The sequence below is a fragment of the Ursus maritimus genome, unplaced genomic scaffold, assembly GCF_017311325.1.
Source record: "Ursus maritimus isolate PB19 unplaced genomic scaffold, ASM1731132v1 scaffold_20, whole genome shotgun sequence".
Taxonomy (NCBI): domain Eukaryota; kingdom Metazoa; phylum Chordata; class Mammalia; order Carnivora; family Ursidae; genus Ursus; species Ursus maritimus.
The window spans coordinates 24,147,083-24,174,740 of NW_024424453.1; the positions used below are offsets into that span (position 1 = coordinate 24,147,083).

General features: G+C 35.8%; 1 protein-coding gene across 4 annotated transcripts in view; it reads left to right on the top strand.

Moving 5' to 3' along the window:
• The window catches only part of PIK3CB (phosphatidylinositol-4,5-bisphosphate 3-kinase catalytic subunit beta), a 201,602-nt gene that overhangs the window by 121,982 nt on the left and 51,962 nt on the right, over positions 1-27,658 (top strand). For all 4 annotated transcript variants that reach the window (XM_040636757.1, XM_040636756.1, XM_040636758.1 and 1 more), the window contains exons 7-12: positions 275-445; positions 1,555-1,632; positions 10,548-10,799; positions 12,183-12,279; positions 15,363-15,493; positions 18,219-18,269. In XM_040636757.1, coding sequence (XP_040492691.1) covers positions 275-445; positions 1,555-1,632; positions 10,548-10,799; positions 12,183-12,279; positions 15,363-15,493; positions 18,219-18,269 — 780 coding nt within the window. The remainder of the gene's footprint in view (positions 1-274; positions 446-1,554; positions 1,633-10,547; positions 10,800-12,182; positions 12,280-15,362; positions 15,494-18,218; positions 18,270-27,658) is intronic.

A 27,658-nucleotide genomic window follows, 5' to 3' on the forward strand; every position in this document is an offset into this window, starting at 1 on the left:
TTAGTTTTTTCATCTATTAAAGGGAGGAAAATCTCTCTTATAGGGTTGTTAGAAAAATTAGCTATAAATATAAAAAATAGCTAGTTCTTAGGTACTTAGGTGTTCAATTAATGGTAGCTATTTTATGTTGTGATTTTAATTTCTCATATTCTTGACATTAGTTGTTAGATACATTTTCATAGTACATTGGTAGTGTGGTGTTCATTTAATATTATTCTTCTGTTGATTTAAGTATTTGCTTGAAAATCTTTACCTTATTCTTGCTTGCCACTAGTATATCCGGAACTGTGTAATGAACAGGACCTTGCCCCATTTTATGCTTGTGGAATGTTGCAAGATCAAGAAGATGTATGAACAGGAAATGATTGCCATAGAGGCTGCCATAAATCGAAATTCATCAAACCTTCCTCTTCCTTTACCACCAAAGAAAATGCGAATTATTTCTGTAAGTTTCATGTGTGAACCTTTGGTAACCCCCAAAAGCATGTAATTTTTTAGGTTGTATGCTTAAGCCTCACATATTTTCTCTGCTCACTTCTCCTTCGATGAAAACCAGTGCACATTTGCCAAAGATCCATTACCATTTATTGTAATTATCTTTCTAGCTGTTATTCTTTTTCTTCAGCTCAAGCTACAGATAAATGTAAATATGCTATTTTTGGTTTTGGTGTTCTTTTGGTATCACAGAAAAATGACACCAAATTAGAAATTTCTCGAGAGTACAGCTGAAGATAGACTTCAGTGAGCAATTTGAGACATTCTAGTAGGAAAGTTAGATGTGCAGAAATAGTTGATTTTCTCATGTATTTCTTTTCTGTCAGCTTAGCTATGATAGCATTTTTGGTATAACTTGCCGCCTTCTTATTGAATACTTTTAGAATTAAATATATCAAAGATACCATTTTTTCCAGAATGTAATGTATTTATATAAAGCAAATCCTGTTTGTTTATTGACTCAAACAGTTAACATTTTTTAATAGTTATTCAGTTTTAACAAGTTGTGTGTTTAATCTCTCCTTGATAATTAAGATATTAACTGTATATTAATTTAAATGGTCAATTCTTAATTCATCCAAAGCTTTAATACTGTTTGTTTATGGTGTTTTATTTAGTGAAGCTCTTTTTTTTTTTCCTAAAGATTTTATTTATTTATTCGACAGAGAGAGAGACAGCCAGCGAGAGAGGGAACACAAGCAGGGGGAGTGGGAGAGGAAGAAGCAGGCTCATAGTGGAGGAGCCTGATGTGGGGCTCGATCCCATAACGCCGGGATCACGCCCTGAGCCGAAGGCAGACGCTTAACCGCTGTGCCACTCAGGCGCCCCTATTTAGTGAAGCTCTTGGCAGTATTGGAATGCTGCCTTGTTTTGCCATAAGAACTAAGTGCTAGTGGTTGTGATGCTTAATTTAGTATATGTGATTTTCAGTTTTTAGTTCAGAGGTCTATACTATTTTCATTATTTTGCCAGTGGACTTGAGAACAGATAAGGTTATCTCATAGCTAGCATAGAATATTTATGTCTTTAATTAAAATACTCTGTTTCATTCCTTTGCAGCATGTTTGGGAAAATAACAACCCTTTCCAAATTGTATTGGTTAAGGGAAATAAACTTAACACAGAAGAAAGTGTAAAAGTGAGTACTTGTTAAGATTTGAGTTTTTTTAATCTGCTTCATTGTTATTGTTATTTTTCAAAGATTTATTTATTTGCTTTAGAGAGAGAGAGAGAGAGAGAGAGAGAGCACTCAAGCAGGGGGAGGGACAGAGGGAGAGGCAGAGGGAGAGGAAGAGAAGCCAACCTGACACTGAGCCTGGAGCTGAATGTGGTCTGATCCCAGGACCTGGGACCATAACCTGGGTGGAAACCAAGAGTTGGCCACTCAACCAAGTCACCCAGGTGCCCCATCTGCTCCATTATTTGAATAACTCTCTGATATGCTTAATAAATGTCACATTGGAGATTAAATTTTCCCTATATTGGTCAATTACACAGGATAGAATATGGTGATTTAATGTAAGGCAATTAAGAATTTTTGTTTTAAAGTATTCTTTGAATAGTTGGAGATGTAGTAGATATAGTGACATTTTTCCTGTATGTATTATGTAAAAGAACTTGATTTAGATCAGAAATTCAGCAAATACAATTTAAGCCAAAACTACAGATCACAGGTTCCTATGCAAGCTTAACTCTCTTTTGTCAGCCTTGTTTAGAGCTGCACTCAGCCTCTTTTCTCAGCCCTTTCCTTTTCTTTTAAACTTGCTGAACACAGAGAAAATGCAATACCATTTCCTGGAAGAAAATAGATGACTACATTATGGACCACAAGTTGTTAACACGTGGAGATTTATTGCATAACCCCATACAATTAAGTAAAGATTTAATAAGGCATTTTGTCTCAAAGTGTAAAGCATGCATTTTCCCCTATTTTGCTTGGCAGGAAATTAAGTGAATAGTTTGTGATCCAAGAAAGAGATTCACTTAGTTTGAGATGTTTGCTGGCATGAGGATATATTCAGGAGCACCTTGCCAAAGATTACCAATGGCTTGCTTTTATAAATGGATTTTAAAGATTCTTTGGTTAGCTGTCATTAAAATGGGGCGCTTTTTTTTTGCTCTTATTTTCTCAGCTAGGATTTAATTTTTAATGAGTGTGCTTAGGGCCAATTAGCCTTTTTTTTCCTGTTTTAGTGGTAATTCTATTTTTTCTTTAATTTAAACTTTCCTTATTAATTTTTGTCCAGTTGCAGAAGTATAACATGATTGTTGGGATAGATAAAATACTCCAAACACCATTAAGGAAAAAAGTTATTGATCTTTTTTCCCTTACAAATCGACTTGAGAAGCCTTCCTCTTAATCAGTTTTCTGAAATAGCTTATATAGGATTGGTATTATTTCTTCCTTAAATGTTTGGTAAGATTTACTCCAAGCCATCTGACCCTGAAGTTTTCTTTGTGGGACAGGTGGTTTTTTTTTTTTTTTTTTTTTTTTTGAAGAGTTTATTTGAGAGAGAGAGCATGAGCATGAGCAGGGGGAGAGGGAGAGGGAGAAGCCAACTCCACTGAGCAGGGAGCCTGATGTAGGATCCCAGGACCTGAGCCCAAGACAGACGCTTAACTGACGGAGCCACCAGGCACCCCATGTGGGAAGGTTTTTAATTAGAAATCTATTTTTTTTTAGATTTATTTATTTGAGAGAGAGAGAGAAAGGCTGAGTGAGCAAGTGTGGGGGGAAGGGGCAGAGGGGAGGGAGAGAGAATCTCAAGCAGACTCCCTGTTGAGCGCAGAGCCTGACGCATCGCTCCGTCCCACAACCCTGAGATCATGACTTGAGCCGAAATCAAGAGTTGGACACTTAACCAACTAGCCACCCATGCGCCTCTCACATATCTTTCTTTTATAGAATCTTTTCACTGGCTAGACTTAAGATACAATATTGACAGTACAATAGGAAAAGGCATTTTTAAAAAAGATTTATTTATTTATTTTGAGAGAGAGAGAGAATGCAGGCAGGAAGGGGCAGAGGGAGAGAGAGTCTTAAGCGGACTCTGTACTGAGTACAGAGCCCAGGACCCTGAGATCATGACCTGAACCGAAACCAAGAGTCAGAGGCTTAACCAACTGTGCCACCCAGGCACCCCAGGAAAAGTCATTCTATAAGAGACCAAAGTAATTCAGTCTAGGTATTATGCTCAACCATGTGATGGCTTATCTTTAATTAATGGTAATATTTGAACTTCCCAAAGAAATATATTGTCTATCTTTCAGGAAATTCTATATGCATATTTTTACCTCAAACAGGTTTTGGGTAAGGTTGAGGCAGCAGAGACTTTGTTGTGGCCATTTAAGGTCAGGTGAGCCTAGAATAGAATTAAAGTAGTTTTAGGAACATGACGTCCCTAAGGGGGGGATCATGTGTGAATAGATGACAACCCCCACTCCACGCCCCATACCTCTTTACTTGGAGATTTGTGGAGTGGCAGGTGCATATGAAGCAACCTGCATTTTTCTGGGAGAAAAATACTCTTTAAACCCTTTACTTCATCCTAACATGCATGCCATCCTCAATCTGCCCCACTGACATGACTTCACAGTTTAGTAACAATGATCTATCTATCTGTAGTTGGTGAGTATTGGATTCTGATTTTTTATTAGCTACATAATTTGATCTTTCTCATTACTTGCTTTCCTTATCTTATAAATAATAATGGACTGGTATTTCATTATTCTAATATCTTATAACTTCTAAATAGAATAGATTGACAGGAGGTATCCATCAAAGCATGTCATCTTCAGGTAACAGAAAACCTAACAAAAAAAGGAGCTTAAATAGGAGCTTTACGTTTTTTTAATAGTTTTATTGAATATGAGAAGGCTTACCTTACAGGAGAGTAAATGGTTAATGCAAGTTTGCAGCAGTTAATTACAGGTAAGAAATGTTTTTGCAGTGATGAAAGAATAATTTTACATTTGAGACTGGTCAGTCATGGTACTGGTTGACCCCAAAACATGTAGTATGGAGGAGAGGCAGGTAATTAGGTTTATCCAGAATATGGACTTCAGATGAGTGGGACAGAGGAGAGATACATTGGCAGAGAGTTTTGGTGAAGGCAGACAAAGGTGATAGAGAAAAGTGGGGTGAAGGCTTTAAAGAGGGCAAGGAGATTTTCCTGTAGGAGTGTCAGAGTGAGTTGGAAAGGGAGGTGGGTAGAGAATGAGAGGTAGCAGTTAGTGATTTGGAGATGCTGGGTGTGGCAAAGTCAAATTCTGGATGTATTTGGGTTTGTGTTCCTGAGGGGAAGGAGAGGAAGTGCTATGGAGTTTTTGAGGTCACAGAACTCAGAGGGCAAATGGATTGTTTGCTTGAGGCATGTGGGTCCTGCCTCAGCAGCACCTCCTAGTGTTTTTCCTCTCATTTGGAAAACAGTTACTGATATCCTCTTTGTAAGAAAATTGAAAAAACTGTACCTCCTTTACTTATGATTCTCAAGCTGTTGCCTGTAACTGAGATATCTCTTCAGTTCCAGAGTCCTGTTTTCATATGCCTAGGTACACATTTCTAAAGCCAACTTCATTTTGTGTCCCCCAACTCATTCTCTTAACTCCTTTAACTACTTTTCCTCTTATATTTGGTAAAGCAGCTGGAGTCGCTGCTTTCCCTTACCTACCATATTTAATCAATTGATCACGTACTGTTGATCCTACCTCATTGAAATCCTTTACTATCCATTCTCTCCTCTTTGTCTTCCTGACCATTTCATAGCCTCCCCCCACTGATCTCCTTGCCTCTGTTTTCACACCTTACCTTACACCCAAACTTTTCTCTTACCTGAAAACAAAATAGTCTTTCAATGGTTTAAATTCTATTCCCGTTTAGTGTCTTAATTGGCACTGCTTTTGCTGCTCACCTCTCCAGCCTAAGCACCAGCGTGGCCCCCATGTGCCTCTAGTTGTGCCACAGTGGTTTTGGTTCTGAAGGCATGCCAGGGGAGTTTGTCTTTGCCCAGGCAGTAGGCACTTCTTTCCTTTCTTGCTGTTGAACTCCTTTTAAGATAATGACTGTTGTGGTAGTAGTGGAACCTTTCCTAACCTCCTGATAATCTGAAATTACTGTTCACTGTGTCTTTATTAACTGGTCCTCAATCTTCCTGAGGTATGTTAGGAAGGAAAAGAAAACTTTGAAATCTGGATTTTGTGCTCTTCCCACTTCCCATATAATTTTTACTAACACTAAATGCCATTTATTGAGCATTTCATGATAGGGCCATTTCTTCATTGTTTAGGAGAAAATAATTATGGTTCTATAAGAAACTGTAATTACAGTTTTTTTTAATAGAATAAATTGTTATTCCTATTTTGTCTATTAAAAATACTAGTATAGTAAGTGTCTCATAGTTTAGATACTTTGAGTATAGCATAGAGGAAAATGCAAAGATTTCCTAAAAGTGCTGTTGTATAAATCCTTCTTTATAATTACTGTTATATTCTGTACAGAGTAAAAATGAATCCTCAGACTTTTTGCTTTATTTCGGGAACACAGGGAAATAGCATTAAAGTATAGAGACATGGGCTTAAAAGTTGCTTAAGGCTATGGCCTTAATACTCAACCTTAATACTTAATACTCAGTCTTGACATTGTCTGTTATTTATTTATTTATTTAATTTTTTGACACTGTTTAAAAACAGATGACCTTGAATTTTTTTTAATGATTTATTTATTTTAGAGAGCTCACACGTGTGCACGTGCAAGTGGGGGGGAGGGGCAGACGGAGAGAGAGAGAATCTCAAGGAGACTCCACACTGAGCGTGGAGCCCAGTGTGGGGCTGGATCCCACGACCCTGAGATCATGACCTGAGCCGAAATCAAGACTGGGACACTCAACTCACTGAGCCACCCAGGTGCCCTGAATAGTTGTTTTTAAAATGATGTCCATTTTCACTCATATTTGCGTGAAATTTAATGAGTTTTGGATCGATTGTGAGCATTTGGTGTTATGCCTATATTTAGGATCCTACAGTTAGATCATCCAACTATTTTGTGTGGTACTTTGTAGAATAATAATTTTAAAGTGTTTTAAAAATAACATTATAAAATATAATCCAGGATCACTTAAGAGAATGATAAATCACCAATATCCTTGTTATCCTACTGTAACTACTTTTATTTGTATTCATTTCTTTGTACCATAAAATTTGAATATGCTTTTGGTGAGTATGTATTATTTTATTTTATTTTATTTTATTTTATTTTATTTTATTTTATTTTATTTTATTTTATTTTATTTTATTTTATTTTATTTTATTTTATTTTATTTTATTTTATTTTATTTTTCATTTAAGAGTACACCCCTGGCTGGCTCAGTTGGTAGAGCATGGGACTCTTGATCTCAAGGTTGTGAGTTCAAGCCCCACATTGGGCATAGAGCCTACTTAAAAAAAAAAAATCAATATATAAAAAAATTTTTTAAATAGTAAGATTACATCATAAATCACTTTCCCCTTGTATTACAGGATAGGCTTGATTATGGATTGAAAGTAAGAAACATGAGTGTCTAAGTGGATGCTGGCACCATTCTCATTATGGTTAGTTAGGTTCTAAAGAAGATTTTTGTTTGAGTTTGACGTAGGAGAGAAATGCATAAATTTTATAGCCTGCTGGGGAGGGGGATTTTCCAAGTTAAAGAAGCAAAGGAGCAAGGTCTAAGAACTTGGGAAATTGGAGCAAGATGGAGCTAGAGGTTTTGAGTAGAAGGAGTAATCCCTTTTCTGTGAAGTTGAAGGGAATTAGGTGTGTGTTCAGATAAAAATTCTTGGTGACCTGAGAATTTACTCCAGGTGCTTTTTGTAATCCCTATTACTTTAATCTTTACTATGTAATAATAATCCGTCTGTATTTGGAATAAATAATTTTCTTCTCTGTAGCTTAAAAATTTTTTTTAAGGAAAAATTCCTTTAAACATACACAAAACATACACAAAAGTAGAGAGAATAGTGTAATCAACTTCCATGAACCCATCACCCAGCTTCAGTAGTTATTCTGATAGCTTTTTAGTAATTTCCTTAATCAGCTTTTTAATGATTTTAACATACCTAACCCTTTGATCTGTGTTTATTTTTATTTTTAAGATTTTATTTATTTTGAGAGAGAGAGTGTGTGTGAGCAGGAGGAGGGGCAGAGGTGGAAAAAGAGAGAGAATCTTAAGCAGACCGCATGCTGAGCACAGGTCATGGTCTGGGGTTGTGAGATTGGCTCCACTTCAGGCTCTGAGCCATCCAGGCACCCCAATCTATGTTTATTTTGTGGGAGTCAGATAAATGAATACTGTTTATTAAAGTAAGCCATTCTTTTCCTGTTACATTATGAAATGTGTAGTCTATTAACTTGTAGTTTTATTTATGCAGTTATAATTTTAATAGCTTTTAAACTCAAATAATTCTAATATAAATATTTATAATAATTTTAAAAATTGACGGTATTACTTAGAATTTTATATTTCTATTTAAATCTGTTTCTGTATCTTTAGATAGGATGGGTATTCTTGGTATTATCTTCCTTTTCAAAATGAGGATAGTAACTCTTCTAATAAGTCAATTTTTATTGACAAGCCTATTTTAAGTTAAAGACAAACCTAAATATTCACATATGTATTCATCTATTCAGTAAATAGTAAATTGAGTACTACTGTGTGCTAATATCACATTTGAATAAATCAATATAAAAACATTTGACCATAAAGTATTTCGTTAAGTCAGTCTGTGTTTTAGTAATGTTTTTAATTCTACTTTCACCACTCACTTTTTAACTTATTAGTCAACCAATTTTATTGATGTATAGTTGACACATAATGTTACATTAATTTCAGGTGTATAACATAGTGATTGGACAACTCTATGCATTATGCTCTCCTCACCACAAGTGTAGCTATGATATGTCACCATACAACACTGTTACACTACCATCGATTATATTCCTTATATTGTACCTTTCATCCCTGTGACTTGTTCATTCCATAACTGGAAGCCTGTACCTCCTACTCCCCTTCACCCATTTGCCCATCCCTTTCTCCTATCCCCTCTAGCAACCATCAGTTTGTTCTCTGTATTTATGGGTCTTTTCCTGCTTTGTTTGTTCATTTGTTTTTAGATTTCACATATAAGGGAAATTATGTGGAATTTGTCTTTCTGACTTTTTCACTTAGCATAATACCCTCTAATGCTGCAAATAGTAAGATCTCATCTTTTCTATGACCGAGTAATATTCCGTTACACACACACACACACACACACACACACACAGCACATCTTTATCCATTCATCTATGGATAGACACTTGGATTGCTTACATATCTTGTCTGTTATAAATAATGCTGCAATAAACATAGGGGTGTATACGTCTTTTCAAACTAATTTTTTTGTTTTCTTTGGGTAAATACTCAATAGTGAAACTATTGGATCGTATGGTATTCCTACTTTTAATTTTTCAAGGAAGCTTCATACTGTTTTCCATAATGGCTGCACTAATTTACATTCCCACCAACAGTGCACGAGGATTCCCTTTCTCCATGTCCTCATCAGCATTTGTTATTTTTTGTTTTGATTCTAGCCATTCTGAAAGGATAAGGTGGTATCTCATGGTGGTTTTGATTTGCATTTTCCCGATAATTAGTGATGTTGAGCATCTTTTCATGTGCTTGTTGGCCATCTGAGTGTCTTCTTTGGAAAAATGTCTGTTCAGGTCCTCTGCCCATTTTTTAATTGGATTGTTTGATTTTTGGGAAGTGTTGAGTTGTATAAGTTCTTTATATATTTTGGATATTAACCCCTTATTAGATACATCATTTGCAAATATCTTTTCCCATTCAGTAGACTGCCTTTTTGTTGGGTTGATGGTTTCCTTTATTGTGAGAAAGCTTTTTATTTGGTATAGTCCCAATAGCTTATTTTTGCTTTTGTTTCCCTTGCCAGAGGAAACTATCTAGGAAAATGCTGCTAAGGCCAGTGTCCAAGAAATTGCTGTCTGTGTGGAAGTAATATGAGTTCTATGGTTTCAGGTCTCATATTTAGGTCTTTAATCCATTTTGAGTTTATTTTTGTATGGGGCGTAAGAAGGTGATCCAGTTTCATTCTTTTCTATGTAGCTGTTCAGTTTTTCCAGCACCATTTATTGAAGAGACTGTCTTTTCCCCATTGTATGTTCTTGCCTCCTTTGTTGTAGATTAATTGACCAGGTAAGTGTGGGTTTATCTCCGGGCTCTCTATTCTCCATTGATCCATGTCTTTGTTTTTGTGCCAGTACGGTTTGATTACTTCAGCTTTGTAGTTATCTCTTGAAATCTAGGATTGTGATGCCTCTGCTTTGTTCTTTCTCAAGGTTGATTTGGCTATTTGGAGTCTTTTGTGATTCCATATAAACTTTAGGATTATTTGTTCTAGTTCTGTAGTACTCACTTTTAAATTTAGAGGTAATTGGGTTATGTCATTTAAAAAACTATATACATGACAGTAAAATTTTCTGGGATATTTCACATATGTCTTGCATCATTCTGGACCTGTGTCTTTAGGAAAAAATGAAAAAAAATGATGTGTAGGATAATTGTAAATATGGATAGAATATCTTTAAGAAGGTGGCTCTTATAATGACCAGTTTGTACATTATTTAGAAGTAGAAAGAGACTGGAGACAATTTATCCATCACTTCCTTTGCAGTTATATAGAAGAATAAGACAAGACCCCAAGTAGATGCAGTCAGTGGAGGTGAGCATATGATAGTAGTTTTTATACTTATGGTCTTGGCTTCTGTAGACCTGTTTATACCATTGATAAATATTGCATTTTTTAGTTGGTTTACTTATTAAGTGAAAAATAGGTTAAAAATAACAGTTCGGTGAATTATATACTGATTACTTAGAGCCTGATGGTTCTGTGGACAAAAAGTTTTTCCTAGAGTTGGTGTGCTGCTTCTCCCTGTATATGTTTGTTTTTCCAGACTGGAGGTGTTTCAGTGGTGCAGTATTCGTAATTCTGTGTTCATTTTTTTCTCCCTCATTACAGGTTCATGTCAGGGCTGGCCTTTTTCATGGTACTGAACTCCTCTGTAAAACCATCGTAAGCTCAGAGATATCAGGGAAAAATGATCACATTTGGAATGAACCGCTGGAATTTGATATAAATACTTGTGACCTGCCACGAATGGCTCGATTATGTTTTGCTGTTTATGCAGTTTTGGATAAAGTGAAAACGAAAAAGTCGACTAAAACTATTAATCCCTCTAAATATCAGACCATCCGGAAATCTGGGAAAGTGGTAATTATGTATTACTGAAAAATTTTTACAATGGAATAATTTTAAGACTCTTTGAAGTAATTGAGTAATGTGAAATTATGGCATGTAACTTTGGTCCCTGTGAAGTAATTTTAAAAAGATGATAAATCTTCATTTTTATGTCCTATTCATTTATTTCTCTTTGGCAAATTATTTTAGCAGATGTCATACCATAGGTGTTCCATTATAAATATAATACTTTAAAATATAGATTAAAAAAATGAAAAAATTTAAAAAATTACATTTCCACTGTACCTTAACTGAAATTCTATGTGCCACATATACTTGAACATTCAGAATTTTGTGAATTTTAGAAAGATCGTACAACATACTTTACTCAACACACCTGTGGGGCCTGGGGCACAAGTCTGTAATCAAACACATCACTATCTAGCAGTGAAATATATGAATATTCACATTAAATGAGACAAATGCAGAACATCAGTTAACTTCATGCCAGTTTTGGCCATGTTTTGCTGTCATATGAATTATGAATAAACTTTTAGTTTTCATTTTCTTAAATTTCGAAATTGTGGAAAAAGGATGAGTGTACCTGTTCTCATATTCTCATCTTCCATTTCATATTTTTAGTCCTGTCTTTTTCATTTTCCTTCAAGTTTATGAAAAGTTGTTTTGGAGGGATGGGGACATGAATTTTATATACTTTTTTAGAAAACTGGTTACTATATTTATGTACATGAATTTGTGTCCTTTATTCTTTAATGTAAAAATTAAGCAGGCTTTTCCTCTGCTTATTATCATACAGTTCTTAAAAAATAAATTTTAGGGTGTAAAAGTCACAGAAGAGGTACTTCCTTAGTATTTTTTCTTACACTGATCAAGAATTTTACACAAAGTATTTGACTATTTATAAGGTTTTTTGATACAGTGTGACCAAGTTAATTGGTCTGGGTGTCTGTGTAAATCCTATATAAATGGTCTAGTTGTCTGTGCTTCCTTCTAAGAAATAAAAATAAATTCTGCAATACCTACAGGCAGTGCCTTCTCCTACATTAAGGTTTACTGAGGCTTAAAGCTAATAAAACATATAACCTGACATATCACATGTATTTTCCTGGATCATTAAAAATTCCTCATCATTTGTAATGTTTATATAATTAATAATGTTTTTTGGATACATTATTTCATCATGAGATATTAATTGGCTTTCAGAGTTTTCTTGAACCATTGTAAAGATCTTGAATATTTTCCGTGTACATGTTGTTTTATTTTGGATAATTTTTTGGAAATCACCTGGAACTCTAGAAATTTCTAGATATAAATTTTTGAAACAAAAGGCATGTACATGTTTCCACGCTAAAGTTCTTTTTCGGCATATTTATGCAGTGGTATCTTTTTCAACAGCATTATCCTGTAGCATGGGTAAATACGATGGTTTTTGACTTTAAAGGACAGTTGAGATCTGGAGACATAATATTGCACAGCTGGTCTTCATTTCCTGGTAAGACTTACATCCTAATCCTTAAAGAGTAACTTCTGGCATGTGGACTAGTTAATGTTCTTTTATGACTCACTATTCTTTCAGTTTAGTAAAGAAACCATCTTTTCGTCTCTTTATTATTTATTCTAAAACAGATTCCCACAGATCGTTTTAATGTATTTAAATAGTGATTTGTGTCGTAATATATTTGTTACTTCGGTGAATATGTTCTTGCTTTAAAAGTTTTATTTTTATAGAGTTTGGAGAAATTCTCCTAAGGAACAATATCTTCTTCAAAACAACGTTTTTGCTCTTAGTTGTACTAAATTTCTACACTAATAGAAGAAACATTCACTAATGTGGGAAGAATAGTAAAAACACACTGTTTAGTTGGCCTTAACGTGAAATTTGAGCTAAGAGGAGCACCTTCCATATGCTTATATTTCTGAAATATTATTCAGAGCATCCCAACAAGCTAGCTAGTTTTGTCTCCATTTTACAGATGAGAAAAGTGAACCTCAGAGATAAGTTAGTAAGTCTTACAAAATTGGTTCAAAAGTAGGATTTGTATGAGAACCCTTTGAATCTTTCCATTATTCCATACTGCTTTTCCCAAATGTTTGAAATTTTTAGTATAAACTTTGTATTTTAATAGTGGTTTTCTTTTCCCCCTGCCTTCATAGTTCGTTAATACAATTAGTTAATAAAATTGTGAACTTAATTGCATTTTAAAATTATGTTGTGACAAACATTTGAAAATATTCATTTATTAGTAGTTGACATCTGAGAAATTGGTTTTGGATAACCATTTATTCACAGACATATTTAAAACTCATGTTCTGATATTTTGTGTGTGTATATATTCTTCAGTTTCTGCCCTCTCCTCCATATATCTGCAATAGTTTTTACTAATCATGTTTTCCCCCAAATATAGGAGAGTAGTGTGCATTTATACATTTCTTACGAGAAACGATGAGCTTCATAGTTAGAGTAGAAATTATGCATTGCAGCAGTTACACTTTTTTGAAAATTTTAATTTAGACTCACACATGTTCTCCAGAATCACCAAGCAACTTGACTGGTATTTTAGCAAAATTGACAATTTTGGGCAATATTAACTTGGCATACCATGAGCCTGACTTCATCTCTAACAAAATGTAATATGAAAAATAGTAAGTGAACACATTTGCTGTGCATGTATCAGCTCTAGAATTGTCACTTTATCCCAGTAGGAGTGAAGCTGAAACAAAGGAACTACAGATAATCTATTGTCTAGAGTCCCTGGGCCATCATTAAATGGTATATAATCACATTACTGGTTGTTTTTGTATCTTTCCAGATTTCTCCATGCATACACTAGGAAATACAAATGAAGATTTCTATTTTTTCTTCCTATTCTTAAAATAGCATTCTGTGAAGTGTTCTCCTTTTTGCCCTTTTAACCTTATGTAATAAAGTGCTGCTGCTGTTCTTAAAGCAGACTTACCTTTTGATAATTTAAGTGGTGTTATAATGAATAATCTTGCTTATGTGCACGTCTGTGTCTAAGATAAATTCCTAGAGGTGGGTCTATTGAGTTAAAGAATAAATACATTTGTTATTGTATACCTGAAACTGATGTAACACTCTATGTTAACTAACTGGAGTTAAAATACAAACTTAAAAAAAAATAAAAACTTGGAATTTTAAAATTAAAAGAAGAATAAATACATTTGTAATTTTGATAATCACAAATTGCTCTCCAGTAGAAGTTGTACCAATTTGTACTCTCTGTTTATAAAATATATTAGAGTGCCTTTTTATAATCACTTTAAAGCAAGGTTACCTCTCTATGTTTGGGGCCAATAAGAATATTAAAATGCTACATTTAGATTGCATGTGATAGGACAAAAGAGTATAATGCTACTAGATAACATAAGTGTAAGATTTTAGTTTGCTGAGAGATCTGCTTTAGAGGTGTGTAAGTGATGAGAATTGCTTCCTTCTGGGTGACAACAGAATCTGAAATTTGAGAGTATTAAACAACTCAAGCAAAGAATTGATCAATGAGCTGAAACTTGGAAATACTCTGTAAAGATTTTCTAGCCGGGCTCCTGGGTGGCTCAGATGGTTAGGCACCTGCCTTCATTTCAGCTCAGGTCACTATCTCCAGGTCCTGAGATCCCTCCTCCCCCAAATCAGTCTCCCTACTCAGCAGGGAGTCTGCCTCTCCACTGGCTTGTGCTCTCTCTTTCTCTCTCTCAAATGAATAAATAAATCTTAAAAAAATATATTTTCTAGACTTGGTAAATAATTCGAGTATGGATAGTATCTTGACATTAGTCTTCGACACAATGGATTTTTATTTCCTTAGGAGGGAACAACTGTGCTAAAAATCAGTATAACAAAGGAGATAATAGTTTGGAGAGGAGAGACTTTAGGTTGTACTGCTAATTCTGTTCTCTTGAGTTTACTGTCTCTTCAACGGTTTACTTATCTGTGAAATGAAAAAGTTTTATGAGAACATTGAAATCTAAGATTCCCATGTACAATTCTGTGGATGGACCATGGGGGAGCAGAGGGAGTGCCTTAAATAAGCAGTTTATTAGGTTAAAGGAGTACCACTTGAATGAAGTGTTGCAGAAACTACCAGAGAGCCCTTTAACTGTATCAGCAATTTATGGGATAATTGAGGAACATAAACAACATTAGATTTGTCTAAAACAATGCCATTGATGACTCTCAAAATACCAGTTTGGTTACTGTGATGACCACGGAAAGTAAGAAATCCATATGTGTGGTAAAGTAATAAAAATTCTGTGGGTCACCTTATTTTGATGGAGAGCAATTCCAATTAAGTTTTTTTTTTTCAAGATTGAGAATACTTGTCAGATTTGAAGAAAGAGGTGAGGTAGGCATTTCTAGAAACTTTCTCATTCTAAAGATGTATGTAAACTCACATCAATTCTTGTGTCAGGTATTAACAGAAAATTAGAGGCTTACTGATACGGTTGTCTGCCAGATTCCTTAGGTGACATACTTTTAAAATAATTTTCTATTAAGGATTTATTTTAGTTTAGTTTTAAAAACATTTTTTAAGAATCAAAATTATTTGCATATTTTAGATGAACTTGAAGAAATGTTGAATCCAATGGGAACTGTTCAAACAAATCCATATACTGAAAATGCAACAGCTTTGCATATCAAATTCCCAGAGAATAAAAAACAACCTTACTATTATCCTCCCTTCGATAAGGTAAGCTAATTATTTAAAGGACCACTATGCATGAAAATCACTGAATCATTAGTTCTTGGCTCTTCATGTTTATAGTTTAAGCTTTACATGTTTGTTTCTCTTTCAAAATGTCACATACATTGGCAGCTTGATTCAGTAGAAAGACCACTGAGCATGGAGCCAAATAAACTTGTATTTAATCTTGGCTTTATCACTGACCAGGTGAGACATAACATCTCTGGAGGTCAGGTTTTTCATTTTTAAATGAGGAAATCACAGTTGTTCTCTGAGGTTCTTTTCAATTTAAAATGGCTATAAATGCATTCGTGTAAGTCTGAGCATGTGAAATGTACATTGAAGCTTGCCGAGCATGTTAGTTTAGTGATTAAAGACGTAGTCACTGCTGTGTTAGGATTGTTACTCAAAGAACAGATGATTTATGTTGAATATTGCTATTAGTAAGACTTTCTAAGATACTGTTATTTGTGTAGAATCTATAGCAAGGACTTCCATTTCTAAACACATTTCCTTAGTATACAAACTGCTTTTCTTGGGTATCAGGAGGGTATCTGGTGGAGTTGAAAATGGGGCTGTGCTGGGGCGCCTGGGTGGCACAGCAGTTAAGTGTCTGCCTTGGGCTCAGGGCGTGATCCGGCATCATGGGATCGAGCCCCACATTGGGCTCTTCCGCTGGGAGCCTGCTTCTTCCTCTCCCACTCCCCCTGCTTGTGTTCGCTCTCTTGCTGGCTGTCTCTATCTCTGTTGAATAAATAAATAAAATCTTAAAAAAAAAAAAAAAGAAAATGGGGCTGTGCTAATTTATATTCTGCGAGCTAAACTGTCACACGTTGTATCTTCAGGTTTGGCATCTTTGTTTCAGGTGTGATTAATGGTGATTTTCATGAGAATATCTTGGAGCAAATTCTCAGTAACAAGTTTATATTATTTCCCTAATCTATGTAAGATATGTGAGAATAAGCTTCCTTTAAAAATTGATATTATATGAAATAATACTCAAATTAATCCACCTTTAAACTTCATTGTATTTTAAAATTCAGCACTACCAGACCTGTATAGAATAGATTTTTAAAGTAATACGTAGATTAAATTTGTTACCTAATGTTTCTTCTATACTCTCATTTTAATTGAATTTTATCCTCATAAGAAATAACTTTTCATTTCAAATTCTTCTGAAATAATTTTCTGATCTGTAATATACAGCCAAATTAAGATTTGTGGTTGGTACAGTAGAAAGCCCAAATATGTCAGGAACTGTATCCCTAAGTGTACACTGAGTAGGAAAAAGTACATTTTGACTTATCCATTGCATTCATGCCATGGCTTTATTCCTGAGAATAGCAATTTAACCAGAAGGCATAGCTACTTGTGATAATTTTATACTCCAAGCTATGACTGTTTTTGTGTTCACTTACAGTATGCGTTCAACAATCAGTTATAGTTTCTTTTGGATCAAACGAGGTGCTTTTTGAAGCACTTTTACAAATAGAATATCCTATGCAAATACAAGTAGTTTTCATCTTATATTTCAAGAGAAGTCCAGTTTCTTTAAAATGTTTTATTTCAACATTGCTAAAGTCACTAAACTTTCCTTTTGCCTTTGTAATCTCTTAGAGAGTCTGTCTTTGAAGATCAACTTGGGATAGAGGATTTGTCTTCAAATGTGTATAAATATATTTATACTTATTGGGGTTTTTAAAATTGTATAATTTATATGTGATCATTTAAAAGATCAAATAATACAGATAGAAAAAAATGAAAGTTCCCTGTATTTTTATTTAATTTAATGATTTTTGTTGTGAACGTTTGTGTACATTTTGCTTTTCAAGACAATTTTATGGTTATTGATAATTTTATTTTATTTTTTTTTTAAGATTTTATTTATTTATTCGACAGAGATAGAGACAGCCAGCGAGAGAGGGAACACAAGCAGGGGGAGTGGGAGAGGAAGAAGCAGGCTCATAGCAGAGGAGCCTGATGTGGGGCTTGATCCCATAACGCCGGGATCACGCCCTGAGCCGAAGGCAGACACTTAACCGCTGTGCCACCCAGGCGCCCCTGGTTATTGATAATTTTAATAACTGTGATCTCATTTTGTCATTATAACAACCGTATGAAATAGGATAGGAGTTATCAGTACAGTTTACATTTGAGGATACACTTAAATTATTCATTTAGAATTATATAAGTCAGTAACTGGATATAAATCTTCAGATTCTTCAACCACTGATTTTCCATTCTTTTCGAGAATCAGAGCCCCTTTTGAACTTAATGAATTCAAAAGATCTATCTCTTGATATTCTACTTTTGTTAATTTAGAAAAACAATGACAAATGATGCAAACTTACTTATTTAGTAACTCTTACATACTTTTGCATTTTCTTAATCAGAAAATATTTACCTGTATTTAAAATTCTTTCTCATACCAAAGAAAAATTCTTTCACATGCATATTCAAGCCTTCTCTTATTTTATCAACAGACAATGCTAGTGCACCCTAGGAGTCACAATCCCTTATAGTAATACCATTGACTCTCAGTTGTCAAGAGTTTGAAGATTGGGAATCACCACATACTACCATTTTGCATTTAAAATTCACGTTTACATTATAAAGCATAGAAATGCCAGACCCTGTGTTGTTTCTTATAGTCTAAGTACAACTGTAATATTTACAATTAAAATTTTATAAATACGAGTGCCAAAATTTAATTTACAGTTTTGTTTAACAGATAATCGAGAAGGCAGCTGAGATTGCAAGCAGTGACAGTGCTAATGTATCCGTAAGTATCAAGGTTTTAAAACAGCCCTGTCTTGTTATAACGTCGTGCTCATTTTTAGTTACCTTCATCTCATTTATGCTGATGACATACAGATGACCATACTCTTACGCAAGAATAGCCTGTGAGTGTATGTGAATATGTACATACTAATGTTTTGTTGAATGGTAGCTGTTTGTGGGTGGTCTGTGTTCAGTGGTAAACCCTTTTCTGATATAAGCACAGGTTCAGCAGCTAGACTTTTTTTTTTTTTTTTAATTTATTTATTTTTTAAAGTAGGCTCCACACCCAACACGGGGCTTAAACTCACAAACCGTGAGATCAAGAGTTGCATTGCTACTGACTGAGCCAGACAGGTGCCCCCAGTAGCTAGTCCTTAAGAGATGCATGGCACCTTCTCATAGATAAATAATACTGTTCTTGTGAATATTATTCAGTTGAATGAAGAGGCTGTAATTGTCTTTATTTTTCACATGTAACAGCAGATATAATCAGGCCAGGATTTACAGTGCTGGGGAACCAGGTTTCTTCCGTCTTGGTGCTCTGTCATGTTAACATGTAGTTTCTATCTCATGGTTTAATACTAGTGCTTCAGCTTCTCATATTATTATGGTCCAGCCAGCAGGAACAGGAAAAGCAAGAGTAGAGGCCACACCTATTCTTTTTGAGGACCTAATAAATATGCCTCATTGCTGCTCACATCTTATTAGCCAGAAATTAGTCAGATAGCCATACTTTAACAAAAAGTGAGGCTGGGAAATGTAGTCTTTAGTTGGCCAGGCATGTGCTTTGCTAAAAGTAAGAGATTCTAGTTAATAAAGGAAGAGCAGAAAGAATACTGAGAGAAAAACAGCAGTCACTGCCATACACACTATGCCTATCATTTCTACCCAGGGACTACAAAATAGATTACTTTGTTTAGTTTACAATATATGTAATATTTCTACCACCTATACATTTTAGCTTTATTTTTTGACTCTTAAAATAGTTTAAGACTTTGCCGAGTCTAATCTGATATTCTCTTTTCGTGTTATCCGTTTACAGTTTTTATGTGTCTTCAGTATAGAGCCATTCTACATAAAATGGCAATAACATAGAGGCCAAGTGGCAAAATGGAGATAATGTATATTTTTGTCATTTATACAGATCAAAGCACTATTTTATGTTGGCTAGTTGGAGAAATGTCTGGCCCAGGGTGTCCTCTGCTTTGCCTTTGGAGTTCTCAAAAATATCCATAGTTCTACAGTGCAAGTCATCTACTATATAAATACTTTGAGCATTTCTCTTTAGTGAAATAAAAGAAGTTTATTACAAGTATACACTTACCAGTTTGTCCATCAACTATATTGGAGATACTGTGGGTTCTGTTCCAGACCCCTGCAATAAAGGGAATACCATGATAAAGTTAGTTGTGAATTTTTTGGTTTCCCAGTGCATATAAAATTAGGTTTACACTATACTGTAGTCTGTCACATGTGCAGTAGCACTATGCCTAGAAAACAATGTATATACCTTAATTTAAAAACACTTTTTCTTAAAAAAAAAAAATGCTAATTGTATCTGATCTTTCAGCAAGTTGTAATCTCTTTGCTGATAGAAGTTCTTGCCTTGAAATTAATGGCTATTGACTGATCAGGGTTGGGGTTGCTGAGGGTCGTTGGGGTAGCTGTGGCAGTTCTTAAAATGAGACAGCAATGAAGTTTGCTGCATTAATTGACTCTTCTTCCTTTTATGAATGATTTCTCTGCAGCATGCAATCTGTTTGCTAGCGTTTTACCCACAGAACTTCTTTCAAAATTAGAGTCAATCTTCTCAAACCCTGCTGCTGCTTTATCAACTAAGTTTATGTAATGTTCTACATCCTTTGTTGTCATTTCAATAGTCTTCACGGCATCTTCACCAGCGGTATATTCCATCTCAAGAAACCATTTTCTTTGCTCATCCATAAGAAGCAAGTCCTCGTCATTCAAGTTTTATTGTGAGATTGCAGCAATTCAGTCACATCTTCAGGCTTCACTTCTAATTCTAGTTCTCTTGCTGTTTTCACCGTATCTGCAGTTACTGAATTCTTTTTTTTTTTTTTTAAAGATTTTATTTATTTATTCGACAGAGACAGAGACAGCCAGCGAGAGAGGGAACACAAGCAGGGGGAGTGGGAGAGGAAGAAGCAGGCTCATAGTGAAGGAGCCTGATGTGGGGCTTGATCCCATAACGCCGGAATCACGCCCTGAGCCGAAGGCAGGCGCTTAACCGATGTGCCACCCAGGTGCCCCTGCAGTTACTGAATTCTTGAACCACTCAAAGTCATCTGTGAGGGTTGGAATCATCTCCTTCCAATCTCCTTGTTAATGTTGATATTTTGACCTCTTCCATGAATCATGAATGTTCTTAGTGGCATCTAGAATGATGAATCCTTTCCAGAAGGTTTTCAGTTTACTTTGCCAGACCCGTCAGAGGAATCACTCTCTATTGCACCTTTGATCTTATGAAATGTATTTCCTAAATAATGAGATTTGAAAGTCAAAATTACTCCTTGATCCATGGGCTGCAGAGTGGATGTTGCATTAGCAGGCACGAAAACAACATCAGTCTCATTGTACATCTCTATCAGAGCTCCTAGGTGATTAGGTACATTGTCAGCACTAATGTTTTGAAAATAATCTTTTTTTTATGACCAGTGTGTCTCAATAGTGAGTGTAAAATATTCAGTAAACCATGTTGTAAACAGATGTGCTGCCATCAGACTTTGTTGTTCCATATATAGAACAAAAGCAGAATAATAGATTTAGCATAATTCTTAAGTGTCCTAGGATTTTGGAATGGTCACTGAACACTGGCTTCACCTTGAAGTCACCAGCTGTATTAATCCCCCAAAAGAGAGTCAGTTTGTTCTTTGAAGCTTTGAAGCCAGGCATTGACTTCGGCTCTGTAGCTGTGAAAGGCATAGATAGCATTCTCTTCTAATATAAAGCTATTTCGTCCACATCAAAAAGCTGTTGTTTAGTGTAGCCACCTTCATTAATGATCTTAGCTAGATTTTCTGGGCAACCTCCTGCAGCTTCTGTAGCAACACTTGCTTCTTGCATTTTTATGTTATGGAGATAGCTTCTTTCCGTAAACCTCTTAAACCAACCTCTGTTAGCTTCAGACTGTTCTTCTGCAGCTTCCTCACGTCTCTCAGACTTCATGGAATTCAAGAGAGTTAGGGCCTTGTTTGCATTAGGATTTGGCTTAAGGGAATGGTGTGGCTGGTTTGATCTTTTATCTAGACTACAAACACTTTCTCCATATCAGCATTAAGTCTGTTTTGCTTTCCTGTCATTAATGTGTTCACTGGAGTCGCACTTTTAATTTCCTTCAAGAACTTTTCCTCTGCATTCACCACTTGGCTAATTTTTTGGCACAAGAGGCCTAGCTTTTGCCTGTCTTAGCTTTCGACGTGCCTTCTTACTAAGCTGTATCATTTCCAGCTTTTGATTAAAAGTGTGAGACATGCAACTCTTCCATTCACTCTAACACTTAGAAGCCATTGTAGGGTTATTAATTGGCTTAATATTAATATTGTTGTGTCTTAGAGAACGAGGAAGTCCTAGGAGAGGGAGAGAGATGGAACAGCAGATTGGTGGAACAGTCAGAATGGATACAACATTTATTGATTAAGTTTGCCATCTTCTGTGGTATGGTTCATGACACCCCAAAAGAATTAATGGTAGTAACAGCAAAGATCACTGACCACCAGTCACCATGACAAATATAATACTAATGAGAAAGTTTGAAATATTGAGAGAATTACTAAAATGAGACATAGAGACACTTAGTGAGCAAATGCTGTTGGAAGAATGGCGCTGATAGACTTGCTTGATGCAGGATTGCCACAAACCTTCAATTTGTAAAAAATACAGCACGGTATCTGTGAAGTAAAATAACCCTGTGCTAAAACAGATAATTACAGTTTTAGGTTTCAGAGATAATAGTTATATAAGGATATCTTCATTCTAGTTCCTATTTTTGTTACCCTTTATATGTTTAGTCTTTATAAAGATCCCCAAACATCAGAAGGGTAACCGGTAACTTAATTTTTACTATTTCTCTTATGCTTTACTGCTACCTTACCCAAGTCAGAAGGTTCCCTTCTTAACTAAGGATGCAGTATTCTGGCCCAAGTTTGATATGCCTTTTTTTAAAAAAAAAAATTGGGGGCATAGTACAATTAATAAATTGTGAAACTGAAAATTAAAATTATTCCTATAACTGCCATCTACTTTTTATCCTCAGAGATAACTGTGTCAGCAGTTTAGCTTATAGGTACTAATCCTAATGCAATGTATGTATTTACATACATATATTCTTTTTTAAAAAAATAAAAGAGATCTTTATAGTTTCTCCCTTTTTAGTTTAATGCGTTTTGTGGGTCTTGTCTCTTTCAGAGGTCCATTTCTCTCTTTATTTATTTTTAAAAGACTTACTTATTTGAGAGAGAGAGAGAGTGTGAACAGAGGGAGAGGCATTGGGAGAGGAAGAGAAATTCTCAAGAAGTCTCCCCCTTGAGTGCAGAGCCCCCACCCAGAGCTTGATCCCAGGACTCTGAGATCATGACCTGAGCCAAAATCAAGAGTCAGTCGCTTAACTGACTGAGCCATCCAGGCACTCCCCCACTTCTCTCTTTTTAAAGCTTTTTCAACATTCTGTGGCATTATTAGCAGCTATTAGTTATTAAACATACATATTCCTGTTGTTTTTGCTAATTTCCAGTTATTCTTTTTTTTTTTTAGAAAGGTTTTATTTATTTATGTGACAGAGAGACAGCCAGCGAGAGAGGGAACACAAGCAGGGGGAGTGGGAGAGGAAGAAGCAGGCTCCCAGCAGAGGAGCCTGATGTGGGACTCCGTCCCAGCATGCTGGGATCACGCCCTGAGCCGAAGGCAGACGCTTAACGACTGCGCTACCCAGGCGCCCCTCCAGTTATTCTTTACGAATATTTTATAGATACTTCTTTAAACATGTATTTTGTGTTTTTTAAAAAATATCTATCTTATCTATCTATCTATGTATCTATCTATGTATCTATGTATCTATCTATCTATCTGTAGGCTCTATGCCCAGTGTGGGGCTTGAACTCACAACCCCGAGACCAAGAGTCTCATGCTCCACTGACTGAAACAGCCAGATGCCCCTACATACTTGTATTTTATAAGGTGGATTCTTAGAAGTGAAATTGTTAGATCAAAAGTATCCCTTTTTTAAAATAAGAATTCTGCCAAATTGCGTACCTTAGAATACCTTAAAATTTATAACCCTAGGCACACCGTGGAAGAGTTAGTACCATTTTGCATATCTGCCAACCCTTTTACTATTTTTTTTTAACACTTTTAGTATTTTAATCCGTTGGGGAAAAAAATGGTGTCACACTACTTGTATTTTTTAAAAGATTTTATTTGTTTGTCAGAGAGAGAGAACGCATACAAGCAGGGAGAGCGGCAGGCAGAGGGAGAAGCAGGCTCCCCATTGAGTAAAGAGCCCGATGCTGGACTCAAACTAATGCTGCTATGAACTTGAATATACAAATATCTTTTTAAGACCCTGCTTTCAATTCTTTTAGATATATACCGAGAAGTGGAATTGCTGAATCATACTGTAGTTCTCTTTTTAATTTTTTAAAGAACTGCTATACTGTTTTCCATGATAGCTGTACCATTTTACATTCCCACCAGCTACAAAAGCAATGTTTTTCACATCCTTGCCATCACTTTTGTGTTTTTTTGATAGTAGCCATCCTAATAGGTGTTGGTATTTTTCAAAATAGATGTTTGCCGAGGGTGTTGGGTCTGTGGAATAGGGAAAGTGTGATCCTTGTGAATTACATTTATAGAATTGGCAGCTTTTATCTTCTTATCTAGTGGTTCTCACCCTGAGGCTAATTTACCCTCTGTGGGCCATTTGGCATCGTCTAGAGGTTTTCTTCGTTTTCACAACTCAAGGGATGGGGGTGTTCTGGCACGTAGTGGGTAGAGTTAAGGGGTCTGCTAAATGTCTACAATGTACAGGACCATCCTCCTACAACAAAATAATAATAGTACTGAGGTTTAGAAACCCTGCTGTAATCTAAAACATCTCTGTTATAATTTTATCTTATTTTCTTACTGTGGAAACTCAGGCATTAAATTTTAATGGTTGGCTTTGGAGAGTGCAGATGTAATGACTCAAGCCATTAGTTACAAGTCCTAGAAATCTACCTAGGAAGTTTTCTTAGGAAAATGATTTGGAGCTTTTACAGCCCTCAGTTTTAGGGAAGGAAATACCAAACATTTAAAAAAATTCTTCAACTTAACTGAAAATTTGCAGGAAGTATACAAAGAACTCCCATATAGCCTTCCTTCAGCTTCCCCAGCTGTTAACATTTTGGCACATTTGTATTCGTTTGTTTTGTTTTTTAAAATATTTTATTTATTCATTTGACAGAGAGCCACGAGCAGGGCGAACAGCAGATAGAGGGAGAGGGAGAAGCAGACTCCCCGCTAATCAGGGAACCTGATATGGGGCTAGATCTCAGGACCCCTGATTATGCCTGAGCGGGGAGCAGATGGTTAACCGACTGAGCCGCCCAGGCACCCTAGGCAAGATATTGCAAGTGGTTGAAAAGTTTGATGTGAAACAGGATGGTTAGTCTTAAAATAGGCCCACAAAATACTTCTTGTTAACTTTAGACCAGAAAAACCTCGTAGACACTATACTAATCAAGTGATAAAAATTAACGTCAATAGTAATGGGACAAATTAACATTATTTGCCTCCTGATAAAATATAGTAAGAGGAACACGCCACCACTTCAGTGTAGTCATACTAAAAATACATAGCTGGAATCTGATTATGACAACACATTAGGCAAATACATATTGAGTAACATTCTATAAAGTAATTGACCTGTATTCTTACAAAATGTCAGGGTCAGTGAAGGTAAGGAAAGACTGAGGAACTGCTTTAGAATGAAGAAAACTAGCGATAAATGACAACAAAATGCAACAATTAATCTGGGTTGGATCCTGGACCTATAACAAACATTATTTAGAAAACTGGAAAAATTGGGGCGCCTGGGTGGCACAGCGGTTAAGCGTCTGCTTTTGGCTCAGGGCGTGATCCCGGCGTTCTGGGATCGAGCCCCACATCAGGCTCCTCCGCTATGAGCCTGCTTCTTCCTCTCCCGCTCCCCCTGCTTGTGTTCCCTCTTTCACTGGTTGTCTCTATCTCTGTTAAATAAATAAATAAAATCTTTAAAAAAAAAAAACTGGAAAAATTGAATGGAATGTGTGAATTAGACAATAGAACTGTATCAATATTATTTTCCTGATTTTTAGGAACAGATTCTGATTAAGTATGAGAATGTCCTTGTTGTTTAGGAAATATACACTGAAGAATTAAGGAGTAATTCTGGGGGTGTCAGTTTGTCCCACCAGCCCCAACTGCTCGGCTTGCCTCATCCCCAGTTATGTGTTAATCAAGTACAAGTCTGGCCAACACATAGTTAATTCTGTCCTCAGCAGGCATACTGGTAACATGCTGTGTAAGTTTAAATGTGACCAATGAGGGGCGCCTGGGTTGCTCAGTTGTTTAAGTGTCTGCCTTTGGTTCTGGTCGTGATCCCAGGGTCCTGGAGTCAAGTGCTATGTTGGTCTCTCTGCTCAGCAGGGAGCCTGCTTCTCCCTCTCCCTCTGCCTGCTGCTCCCCCTGCTTGTGCTTTCTCTCTCTGCCAAAGAAATAAATAAAATCTTAAAAAAAAAAAATATGACTGTGAGTTTTCCAGCCTTTCATCGCCCTCCCATGACACCAAATACCATATCCCCCATTTAGAAGGGGAAAATGACCACAGTCGTTTTTTGATGTGCTTATAGCAAAGTACACTTGCTTTGTTTTGTTTTAGTTCATAATCACTATTACACCATAATATGTGTGTGATTTTGAAAAATCTAAACATAAAGAAAAATAGAGAATATGAGTGTTAGTCTTCATTGCTTTCTACCATTATTTTAGTTCAAGCATTGGAACAGGTGTATAAATTCACCATTTACCCTGTGCAGTTTAAGTTTTCATTACTGATTATTTGGGGTTTTGCAAAAGAATGTAAGATTCTGTGTTTTCTTTGGGCTTCCTGCCACATTTCTGGTAGTTGTTTATTTTTACCTTGGCTTTATTCAGTGCTGTGCTATTCATAGCTTAGTAAACAGTCTTAGTACAATTATACAGCTAACCCCCTGCCCTCCCCTCTTAGTTTACTCCTAGGTCTTCAGGATATTTACTTACAGTAGGTCTGTAGAGTCAGATTTTGATTCACAAAATACAGTAGGTTTGCTAGCTTTTTGCACTGTTTAACTTAATAGTCTGTTTCTCTGACATGAACAATTTAGACTCTGTGTTTTTTGCAGTAACAGGTTTCATTTTAAGAAGTGTAAGTGTAGGAGTTTGATTTTCAAATTCTGATGACTTGTGATGGTAACTTTTCAGAGAAACCCAGTCAAGCCTGTAAAATAAAGCATACCCTTTTTAGGTTGAGGATCTGAATATAAAACCACTGTAATCATAAATGTCTTTTGCATGTGTGTGTATGTATGTTTAAAATAAGATTTTATTTTTTAAAGACCAGTTTTAGGATGACAACAAAATTGGGAGGAAGGTGCAGAGATTTCCCGTATATCCCTATCCCTTCACATGCATATCCCTTTCCCATTATCAACATCACTCACCAGAGCAGTACATTTCGTTACCAAGAACAAACCTACATTGACACATCATAATCACCTAAAGTCCATAGTTTACCTTCGGTTTCATTCTTGGTGTTGTGTGTTTTGTGGGTTTGGACAAATGTATAATGATACCTGTTTATCATTATCATATCATACAGAGTGTTTTTACTGTCCTGCAAATCCTGTGCTCTGCCTATTCATTTCCCCACCCTACCCCTGGCAACCACTGATCTTTTTATTTTCTTCATAGTTTGACCTTTTCCAGATCTATAATTTAGAATCTTACAGTATGTAGTGTTTTCAAACTGGCTTCTTTCCCTTAGTAGTATGCATTTAAAATGGTTCCTCCATGTCTTTGTGGCATGAAAGCTCATTTCCTATTAGTGATAAATAATACTCCGTTGTCTGGATGTATTATAGTTATCCATTTACCCACTGAACGGTATCTTGGTTGTTTCTAAGTTTTGACAGTTTCGAATAAAACTGCTATAAACATCTGTGTGCAGGTTTTTTGTGGGCATAAGTTTTCATCTCCTTTTGGTAAATACCAAGGAGGGTGACTACTGGATTGTATGGTAAGAGTATGTTTAGTTTGTAAGAAACTGCCAGACTGCCTTCCTATGTGGTTGTAGTATTTTACATTCCCACAACCAGTGAA